This window comes from Nuphar pumila, chromosome 9, assembly GCF_984573655.1.
Source record: "Nuphar pumila chromosome 9, dmNupPumi1.hap1.1, whole genome shotgun sequence".
NCBI lineage: Eukaryota > Viridiplantae > Streptophyta > Magnoliopsida > Nymphaeales > Nymphaeaceae > Nuphar > Nuphar pumila.
Window position 1 is genome coordinate 78,494,089 of NC_143257.1, and position 12,160 is coordinate 78,506,248.

The 12,160-nt window shown below is 39.7% G+C and overlaps 1 protein-coding gene across 1 annotated transcript in view; it reads right to left on the minus strand.

The window, feature by feature from the left end:
* The window catches only part of GRV2 (DNAJ heat shock N-terminal domain-containing protein), a 247,129-nt gene that overhangs the window by 58,308 nt on the left and 176,661 nt on the right, over nucleotides 1–12,160 (minus strand). The window contains exons 17-18 of the mRNA XM_090017668.1: nucleotides 4,554–5,012; nucleotides 4,121–4,466 (exon numbers count right to left, since the gene is read on the minus strand). Of these exons, the coding sequence (XP_089873794.1) occupies nucleotides 4,121–4,466; nucleotides 4,554–5,012 (805 nt within the window). The remainder of the gene's footprint in view (nucleotides 1–4,120; nucleotides 4,467–4,553; nucleotides 5,013–12,160) is intronic.

The window sequence follows — 12,160 nt, forward strand, 5'->3', positions numbered from 1 at the left end:
TGATTGAGATACATCATCTTCACTGCAACTAGTTGATATGTTCAACACTGTCATGAGCAAAATATCAATTTGTGTTAGCCAACGCATACGTTTACTACAATTTATTCAAGATGTATATAAAAACGACTACTAGTTAAGCAAGTCAAAGAAACGATTGAATGAATCAAAGTATCAAAGATTCAACATAATATCTTACAAATCGATATTAACAAACAAAACCATATCTCACAAATCGACACTAGAAAATACATAATATCTCACAAATCGATATACGACAAGTCAACATAATATATTACAAATCGGTATAAGGCAATTTAGCATAATAACTTACATATCGATATACGGCAATTCAGCATAATATTATTACAAATCGCTATTAACAACCAAAACAATATCTCACAAATAATATCTTACAAATCGATATATGGCAATTCAGCATATAGGCCCGCTTTACTATATAGTACGGAATGTAGGGCTACCAAGAGACATCATATTCAAAAAATGAGTGTAGCTGAGATGCGTATGCTGAGATGGATGTGTGGAAATACAATAAAAGATAAGATTCAGAACGAGGAGATACGTAAGAAGGTAGGCGTTGCACCCATTGAAAATAAGATGAGAGAGAATCGTTTACGGTGGTTTGGACATATTCGACGAAGGCCTAATGATGCTCCAGTTAGAAGGATGGAGAAATGGGAAAATATATTAGTTAAAAGAGGTCGAGGTAGGCCTAGGAAGACATGGATGGAGGTGATAGGAAAGGATATGAATGCTTTGAACCTCACCGAGGACATGGCATTGGATAGAAATGAATGGAGGAGAAGGATTCATGTGGAAGACCCAGAATGATTTTCTTTGTTGGTTCATATCGCCGACCCCAATTGTTTTGGGATGAAGGCGTAGTTGTTGTTGTTGTTGTATATTACAAATCGATATTAACAAACAAAACAATATCTCACAAATCGACACTAGAAAACACATAATATCTTACAAATTGATATACGGCAATTTAACATAATATATTACAAATCGATATTAACAAACAAAACAATATCTCTTAAATCGACACTAGAAAACACATGATATCTTACAAATCGATATACGACAATTCAGCATAATATATTACAAATCAATATTAACAAACCAAACAATATCTCACAAATCGATACTAGAAAACACATAATATCTTACAAATTGATATATGGTAATTCAGCATAATATATTACAAATCGATATTAACAAAGAAAACAATATCTCACAAATCGACACTAGAAAACACATAATATTTTACAAATCGATATACGGGAATTCAACATAATACATTACAAATCGATATTAACAACAAAACAATATCTCACAAATCGATATACATGCTACTACAACTGCGATTTGCGTTACATTGCATATACTCAGTGAATGGACGATACCAGATGGGGTAGAGGCCCTTGCTCGCATCTGTAACCAAACATTCTTGTCAACAGATCCCACCGCCTTACAAATATCTTCAAGTTTCCAACCGTCGAAACGCCAAAATCTACCTACAATAACAAAACGCCTTAATGACACTCACGACGACATACATTCTTCAATAATAGCATGATGACATGGAAAGGTACTCGCCACGCTTTAATGGCACTTGTTGGAATGTTTGTGCATCATTGCTTTTTTCATACTGCCTAACAAAAACGAAGAGAATACTGTAAAAGCGAGATGGCCGATAAATCCCCCTATGACGCCCACCAATGATCGAACCAGTCGTTCGATTTATAGTTATCTCCACAAGGTAGGAACGAACCCGAAAAAAAAATTATCTAACACAAGGCAGGAACGAGAAGGCGGCCATGTGTTGTAGCACAAGCTAAAAACAAAGGCGGAACATGCAAATCTATTTACGGGGAGCAGGAGGACATTTTCGTCCAACGCATATCTATCTTACGAGAAGACATTTTAGTCAAAAGCATATCTACCTTTTTTATATGTTATTTTATTATAAAGTTATCGTGGGCAACATTGGCATATGAATTATCGCGGGTCCCAAGATATTCTTCCGTACACACCGAAACACGCGAATTTGTGTTCCAAGGAGAACACACAACACCCTCCCCACAGCGCGATACTAGAAAGTGTCAAAGGATGACGGTAAAGAAGTCAACCTGTAAGCAGATATCAGAGACAAAAATGACAGCTCAATGTTTATTAACAATAGAAAATAAATTATATCCTTTAGAAATCACACAGACAATGAATTTTCAATACCTTAATTTTGTCCCTTGTATCCCCGACAGAATGAGAGAGAAGTTCAGAGTATTTTTGTTTATTGCTATAAGTCATCATCATCAAGTTTTGTCCCAACTAATGAGTCTTATTTCTATATTCTTTCCTATCTAACACAACTTTGAATACCTTATAGTCTTTTGTATCACCTCTCATTGTCTCCTTTCAATTCTTTCTAATTCCTCCCACTTGCATCATGTCCACCTTTCTTACAGATGCCACAACAGGCCTCCATCCAACATGCTCAAACCATCTTACAGGACATTCTTTAATCTTCTCTTTTACTGGTAGAACTTCTAGATGCTTTCTGATATATTTATTTTTGATATATCAAATTTCTAATCTTATACCTTTCTGTAACTCCAGTCCATCTTAACATATGCATTTCTGCAACAATTCGCTCTTGTCATCACTTCTTAGTTGCCTAAAACTCAGAATCAAATAAAAGTGAGTAACATTGTAAAACCATCCTTTGAACTGTACAAGAACTCTTTTCTCATATACATGCCACTAACTTGCCTCCATTTGATCGAGCCAACACCAACTGTATTGGTGACATCATCTTCAACACCATCTTGGTGTATAATAGAACCTAAATATCGAGACTTATGCATTAATGAATTGATGATCTTGTATTTTTGTAACATTTTTCGCACTAATTAAACACAAAACTTGCATTTCATATTTTCTGTCTTTGTCTACTAATTCTTAAACCATTTGGACATTTTCTCTAATGTAGTCCAAATTTCTAGTTTTCTTTGTACACCTCTATCCTTGCTATCAAGTATTTTATCATCTGCGAACAGCATACATCATGGACCTCCACTTGCATAGAAAATGATACTTCTATGACTAATGGAAAAATAATTGAGCTTCAAGCAAACCTTTGGTGTAACCCAACAGGAATAGGGAACATACCAGTCTCTCCAGAGTCCCAGACATAGTTCTAACAGTCAGTTACAACTCCCTCATACATATCTTGAATGATTCCAATATCCTTTTCATACCCGTGCAACCGAACAACGTGAACAGTGTAACATGCCCCTTGTGTGACAAAGTAAGCTGAACCCTGGTTTTACATTATTAGATTGAACCTATGTCACATGGGTGCGGGTGTGGCAGTTTCAAAAAACTTGGGTGCGGGGGTGCGGGGCTGCGGCTAAAATATATATATAAAGTCCAAAAGTTGGACATAAATGACCCTGGGTGCATTGACCGCACCCAGGGTCAGGTTGACCATACCGGGTGCCGCACCCACTTCGCATCGGGTCGACGCGGGTGCGGCACCCAGTTGGCCAAGTCCCTGTGACATAGGATTGAACTATGTTCAGATTAGTTGAATCTATGAACACCCAAGTTGGTTAAAAGGTTCAAGTATGGGTTGGATGAAACTACTATTGGCCTTCTTAGACATGTCCTACATTGCAAGAGAATTACGTTTACCAATGGAGATGTGTTTAGCAAATCATCAATGATGTTTGTCACCTCTCCTTCCCTTTTCACATATCAATGCAAAATTCATCCACTGCATGGTACATATAATATCTTGGCAAAAATAAAGCCTCAGTCTGGTCTTGATTTTACTAATTTCAAAACAATGGTCAAAATACCTCCCACTAAGTATATAGCAATGCAAAATAAAAGAGGACTATCTACCACAGACCATCTCTTGGGATTGATTGCATGTAAGCTAACTGCTAATTGCCAACTATAAGAGCTGATGCATGACGCAGAAGTTCAAAACATTCAATAATGTGACATCATCACATCATGCATATAGTTATGTTTCAAAACATGCCAGCAACATTCCAAGCACAAGATCTAACACAAAAAAAAAAAAGATTACCTTGCAAAGGCAAAAGAAGTTCCAGAACGTAAACAACACCTCCATGTTTGGCTGCAGCCCATGCAAGCTCAGGAGTGCTTGCCAATGCATATAGAACATGAAGAGCTGCTTCTCTGCAATTTGGAGAGCTATGCAACATTTGCAACAAAAGGAGTACGCTTGCACTCTCTGCAACCATAGCCTCAACACAAGGAGCATATGCAGTAAGCTGTGATAACACACTGAGACAAAGCTGTGAAATCTTGCTTTCACAAGCGACAGGTACAGAAAAGCACTGAAAAAGAGGAACCAGTTGTTCTTTGGTAGAAAAAGTTGCTGCAAGTCTGGGACTGTTTGTCAGTAAATTCTGCAATTTGCAAATGACAATCAATGATTGTCAATCATGCATCAGATCCAAAACTGGGAAACTAACATGAATCATTATAAATATTACCTGAAGGGATGTCAATGCAACATGAAGGTGCCTAACAACTTCCATATCCTCTTTATATGCTAGTTCTCCATCAGAAGTTATTGAAGATCTGTCCTGAATTTTCTGTTCCTCATTTGGTAATTTTACAGTACTTGTCTCAGATTCAATTGACCCAGAAACCAAACCCTTTATAACAGATTCATCGTCTTCTGATTCTACAGTAGAAGTTTTAGTATGTACCAACCGTGATATAAAGTCAAGGAGGGCAATACAGAAGGTGTCTGGGTCACTTATTTCAAAATCTGGTTGTTCATTATAAACCCTTAAGTAAACATTGCCTATATGGAGCTCTTTAGATAGTGCTTGATATGTAAAAGACTGAGCTTCTATCAGATCATATGAACCATCAGGACCTTGGCTTCCACGCTGCTGATCCACAAACTTTAGCAACTCTGACCGTGTAGATGAATTCCAGATAATCTGCATCCAAATTCCACAGCAAAAAAAACAAAAAGAGAACCATAATTACATACTCATGTTTGAAAAAAAAAAAGAATCCAAACGTGACAGAAAAATAAAGATGCCCGGCTATCCATCGGAAATAAAACTACAAAGTTTATTATCTTGATATCTTATAACAGTATGGTGAATCAAAGGGCATCAAACTTAAAAAAAAAGCTGGAAAGGAAAAGATCAAACGTAAGTCACACAGACACTTTTCTTAGCATGTGTCACATGTTGACGAGACACGACACTCAAACACTTTATGGACACAGTCAACATTGTGCTATTAACTTTATCTATTTCTTTTTATGAACTTATTTGGATTCACCTGAGTTCTTTTTCTTGTAAAATTTGTCATCAATTACATCAGATTCCAATTTCAACCTAGTTTCATTGTTTGATGTTCCTAACTATAGTGATTTAAGATCATTTTTCAATACACATACATACATCAATGCATGTGTATGGCCATGTCCCTGTATTCTAAATTTTTAAAGGTATTGTACTGTACCAAGTGTATCTGCATCGTATCCCAATCCTCCATGTAACATAGGATCAAACATGTAAAGCAAAAGTTTCAATTATTTATCTGCAAAGTGATAATATGTAAATCCTATACCATATAATTTATGACATTAGATACTTATCATGTACAACAGAAAACTTAACGAGAAAATAACTGCAAATCAACCTTTTCGCTAGGGAATCCATACAAAGAAGCGGAGTTTCTCTGATATGTTAGCGCACATATATAAAGTCTGCAAAATAATTGTAACGCTTGTGAATTTTGTCACATAGTTAAACTTGAATTTTCATGGCCGAAATATTACAGGAGGGCTTCTTTTTTTTAATTTGAATTAAATTGGATCCCAAATACTTTATTCGGATCTTTGGTAGCGGATCCTAGATACCTTATTTGGATATCTAATATTGGATCCCAGAAGGCTTGTTTGGATCTGTAATGTCGGATCCCCGATATCATAATGGGACTTTTTATTGGAAACGAAATGGTCCAGTTAGATTTGGATTTGAATCCATAGCATTTTATGTGGATCCACGAATCTAAATCGGATCTTGGAATTGAATTTTAATATGGAACCCATAACTTTTTGTTTGGATCCATGACATTTTAATCGGATACCGGATGTTTGGATCTCGAAATTAAGTTTCAGGAAATCTGGATCTTTGAATGGACCCGGATAGTCCAAATATGAACCCAAAAACATAATGGATCATGGGTCCCCGTGTAGAAGATCCAAACTCGCGATTCTTTTAAAAAAAAAGTGTGGCCACTTCAATGAAAAAGAAAAAAGGGGCGGGGGGGGGAAGAACCACTACTCGTGGAGTTCCCCATTCATAGAGTGTTGGAGACAAAAGGGGGAAACCGAAACCCCAGTTTATCTCTAACTCCTCTCTCTATCTCTATCTCTATCTCACGACCTTTTCTCTCTCTCTCACAGAAAAAAACCATATAAACCTATCAATCGTGACCTCTCTCTCTCTCTCTCTCATATACGGTTCAGAAAATAAAAAAAAGGGGGTGTCTTCACACAGCTACTGCAGCAAGGAGGAAAAACGCATTTAAAAAGGTAGGATTTCTATGCTGCGTTTTGTTTAATGTTCGGGGCTATGACGCTATCCATTTTCAATCTATACTTGAAAAAAAAAAATATTAATTTCCTTGAAAATTTTCTTAAGTTTCGGGACATTACAGTTTTGGTATCAGAGTCTGGGAACAGAAATTCATGAATCGTGGTCATACAGCAACCCGACAAACGCCCTGTGAGTATAATTCATCTCAGCTATTTATGTTACATTGGTGCTATTTTAAAAATGTATATATATATAGATATAGATATACTTGATAATAATTGTAGGAATATTACAATTAAATAGATTCATAGATTGTAAAGTATGTATTTTAATGAAATGATTCATAGATGTATCGACAAGCCAACACCAGTGTGAACGCGGCCAATGAATGGCAGGAGAAGAGGTGTTTCGTCATAGAAACCCTCATTGACTTAGCTCAAGCGATGAATACGCAATTGTGTAACCAGAATGAGCAAACAACAGTTGTTGGTGTACATCAAAACGTCAATCTGGTGACGTATGAAATTTTTTTGAAGCTCGACCCACCAACTTTTTTCGGAAAGGCTAACCCAAAAATGGCTGAGAGTTGGATTGAAGAAACTAAACGGGTCTTTCGTGTTCAACCTGTACTTGAGGATAGGCAGACAAACTTCGGCACTTATCGGTTGAAGGGCGATGCAAGGAAATGGTGGGATATTGTTCGAACAATCAATTTTGTAGGGATGGATCCTATTCCCTAGGGAGTCTTCCAGGAGGCATTCCTGGAGACATATTTTCTTTAGTATACTCGTGACCGGAAACAACAAGAATTCTTGGAGATGACACAATGAAGCATGAACCTGGTGGACTATACCACCAAGTTCCGGACCCTGCTGTAAAACCTGTGAAAAAAAAATCTGTGTGTCGTGTCAGACACGTCCGTATCGGGCACTTCGCGTGTCTGACACACCAGACCCGGTGTGCCGAACATGGGCTGGATCTGGACCACTCGACCGGATCCGGATCGGATCCGAGAGAGAGAGGTCAGGTCCAGGTCGGATCGGGTTCGACTCGGACCCGGTCTCTAGAACCTTCGCCTGAGCCTTTAAAAAGGCTCAGGCGAGGTTGTGCGAGGGGCAACCTCGTCCCTCTCTCTCTCCTCTCGCCCTCGGCTCCCTCTCCCTCTCGCCGTCCGCCTCCGTCAGGCGTCGTCTGCCGACGTTCCCCGACCACCGGCGACTTCTTGGTATGAGTCTCCCTCTCCCTCGTCTTCCAGTCTTCCGACAGAGGGGAACGAAACCTCCCCCCCTCTGCCTACAGCTCCGGCAGGGGGCATGCCCCCCTGCCTTGGGGTTTTCTCGGTAAGGGAAGGGGGCAGACCCCCCTTTCCCTCTGTTTGGCGGCAGGGGGGACGGAGCCCCCACTGCCCTTCGTGGTTTTTTTGGCAGGGGGTCGAATGGCCCCTGCCCTGTTGTTTTGTCGGCAGAAGGCAAGGCCCCTGCCTCATTTTGTTTTCTGGCAGGGGGGTGTGTTACGACAATGAAGCCATACATGATACTTCAAGTACAAGGTTTTGATGATGAACAAGTGAATCAACTGCATTTCAGCTAAGGCAATGAAGAAAGATGACAAGAATTGAAGAATTCGATGAAGAATCTTTGAAGACTAGTGTACAAATGTAAAATTTATTAAAAGTCTTAGATTCTTGTAAGAGCCTTAATTAGAGTGCATATTTCAATTGCATTTCACCTAAAAAGTCTTTAGAAAAACTTTTCTAAAAGAACCCTTCATGAAAATCTTTTTAGAAAACTCTTTATTTAATTTTATATGTTTATTAGTCAACCAATAGACTCACCAGCCGACTAATCCTTTCGCGCCAAATTTTCTAAGCAAAATATCATTTTTGTCAAATTAGTCGATCGAAGGTTTTATCAGTCGACCGGACAGAATGTCTGTTTTCTAAAAAATTTAACAGCACTCGACTAATGATTTTCTTAGTCGACCGCCACACCGCCTTGTGGTGGCCCCAGCCTTACTTGTCTTTATTTAAAGGAAAGCCGAAATATCAGCAGCGTGAAAACTCTTTATTTAAATTTAATTAGTCGATCGAAGGTTTTATCACCCAGCCTTACTTGTTTTCGGCAGGGTGGTGGCCCCCCTGCCTTGCTTCTTCTTTGGCAGGGGGCGCCCCCCCCCCCCTGCCTTACTGTTTCTTCGGCAGGGGGTGGCCCTCCTGCCTTGTGTTTTTCTGGCAGAGGGGTGTACCCTCTGCCTTGTTGGGTCTCCAACAGTGGGTTATTACCCCCCCTGCCTTGAGGTTTTGCCGGCAAGGGGCAAGCCCCCTTGCCTCGATCAGTTTGGCAGGGGGCAAGCCCCCCTGCCTCAATCGGTTTCGGCAAGGGGCAAACCCCCTGCCCCGTTGGGTTCTGGCAGGGGTGGGGCAGCCCCCCCTACCCGATCGGTCTTCCGCATGGGGTAGGGCAGGGCCCTGCCCTGTCTGTTTTCAGCAGGGGGTAGGCCCCCGTGCCTGGTTGGTGTTTAGCAGGGGGCAGGGCAGGGCCCTACCCTGTCTGCTTTTGGCTGGTTTGTATTCGGCAGGGGACAGAGCCCCTGTCTGCTCTCGGCAGGGGGAAAGCCCCCCTACCCTGTTTGCTTTTCGACAAGGGGCAAGCCCCTGCTTTATTCGGCTTGTTCTCGTTTTGACTTGAGCACTCTCAGCAGCCCTAATGAGGTTATCTTTATACCGTGCGACGTATTGACAAAATGGTTTTGCAGGTTGCACCACGGAGTCTTCTCGTGCTACGCAACCCGAGACGATGCTCACTTACACTCGCAAGCAAAGGACTTAACAAAGAAATCAAGACATTTATATATATATATACATCTTTACTTCCAAGACGCAATTTCGCAATCTTGATCCTTTTCCTTTCTGCACTTTACTTTTCGTTGTCATCGCGCTATATGTGCCAAGGCTTTCCTTTTCTTTCTTGCCTTTTACTTCCAGGACGCGGTTTCGTGTTCCTGGTCCTTTGCTTTCGCTCTTTCCTTTGCAGTCTTTTAATTTCCTTATGCCCCGCGTTTTGCACCATGGCAATTATTCGTGTATGCTTGTTCATTTACTTCCAGGACGCGGTTTCGTGATCCTGGTCCTTGTCTATTGTACTTTTTGTTTATTCTTTCTTAGCCCTGCGCTTTGCACCTTGGCAGATGTTTTTATGTACGCCTTTATATCTAGGATACGGCTTCGCGATCCTGGTCCCGATTGATTTCATTCGATGTTGCCTCTGCTATTTCTTATATATATATATATATATATATATATATATATATATATATATATATATATATATATATATATATAGATATATATAGCAAATGTCACTCTTCTTTTTGTTGCAGTAGTCTCAACCACTGTCGTGGTTGTCAGGGTTGACGACAGAGCTTAGCCAAGCGTAAGAGCGCAAGTATCAACGTTCAAACTCTGCGGTGAGTTACGAAATGAGATATTGGTTTTCCCTAACTCGAGAAAAGAGCCTCGTTGCACGCAGGGCTGTTGTTTCCTAAGCCTTGGGCAAATGATTGGGTTTTGGTACTGTTGATTTCAGTCAACCCTAGATTGTATTTTAGAGAGACGAGAGAAAGAGAGATGGACGAGAGAGAGAGAGTGTGTATTCTTCATTAACCCTAATCACCTATTAAAATAGGTGATTCGGTGGAACGAAATTACAAATAGGTATATGTAATTATACAAAATTATGTATGACCACCCCAAGGATTATGAATATTAATATTGAACATTTTAACACTCCCCCTCAAGCTGGAGCATATATATCTATCATGCTCAGCGTGCTGCAACATCTTGAGAAACCGGCACTTGCGAGAGGCTTGGTGAAGACGTCTGCCACTTGGTTTTCAGAAGTCAAGTAGAAATATGCCCTGCTTGCACTAAGTCACGTATATAGTGACAATCAACTTCAATGTGCTTTGTGTAATGAGATATTGCGGAAATATAAAGAGTGCATACAAGCACATACAACAATGAGAAAGAGACAATATCACAAGTCCACGAAGGGACAATACAAGCACAAGCCTTTAAGAAGGCAACAATATACAAAGCCTCTTATTGAAAAGAGAGAGAAGCTCTCAAGAATGAAAAATATACAAGGGGATCACCCCTATTTATACAAAAAGAAGAGGAGAGAGGAGGAGGCAAAATGCCTCAAAAGGGGAGCCAAAAAGAGGGCTCCCATGGAGTCGTTGGGAGCCCCCAACGGTCACATTTGTGACCGTTGGGGGCTCCAATGACTCTATGTTGGAGCCCCTTTTTGTTATTTAAAAAATACAAAAAATAAAAGGAAAAAATAAAAAAGGAAAAATACATTTAAATGAAAAATGAAAATAGTTGTTTTCTAAAACAACTATTGTGAAATTACAAAACTACCCCTATCGGGTATTTTGTAATATACAGAATATATATTATATATATATATATAATAGATACATTTTAACACCGCCCCTCAAACTTTACGGGGAGATGACGGAAAGTTTGCCAAGAAGAAACATGAAGCGAGGAGCCGGAAGAGCTTTAGTGAAGAAGTCCGCCAACTGATATTCTGAAGTGACATACGGAAGAGAAATAGTTCCTCGCAAGAATTCGTCACGGACATAGTGGCAATCCATTTCGATATGTTTTGTACGCTCATGAAAAGTATGATTGCTCGCAATATAGATGGCACTCTTGTTGTCGCAACAAAGCTTTGAGGCTTCGGTGATATCAACTCCCATGTCTTTAAGCAAACTGCGAAGCCATACAAGTTCCATTGTCGTGGTTGCCATAGCCCGGTACTCAACTTCAGTGGATGATAGAGAAACTTTCTGCTGCTTCTTGCATCGCCAGGCAATCAAAGAGTCTCCTAGAAAAACACAAAAACCAGTAGTTGAGACTCGATCATTGGGATTACCTCCCCAATCTGCATCAGTATAAGCAAGAAGATTCAAGGAAGAAGAGGAGGATAGAAATAGCCCTTTATTGATGGTATTCCGAATGTAGCGGATGATTCGGAGAACAGCACTCATATGCACAGTTGTAGGAGCATGCTGAAATTGGCTAACAGAGTGAACCGCATGAGTGATATCTGGTCTGGTGATGGTTAAATAGGTAAGAGACCCAATGAGTTGTCTGTAAGGTGTAGGATCTTCCAGAAGAACCCCATCCTCCAACCGCAATTTGGCATTAATAACCTCGTGAGTCTCTACTTTCTTATCATCGGAAATCCCAGACTTAGAACATATATCTGCAGCAAGCTTCATCTGTGACAAAATATATCCTCTAGGAGAATATGCAACTTCAATTCCAAGAAAATATCTGAGAAAACCTAAGTCAGACATATCAAAATTATTTTTTAACATATTTTTAACATTAATAATATTATTTTGATCATTCCCAGTGATAATCATATCATCAACATAAAGCAACAAAATTACGATACTAGAACCTGCATGTTTAACAAAAAGAGCAGTGTAAGTATAACAAGAGTGAAATCCTAACTTTA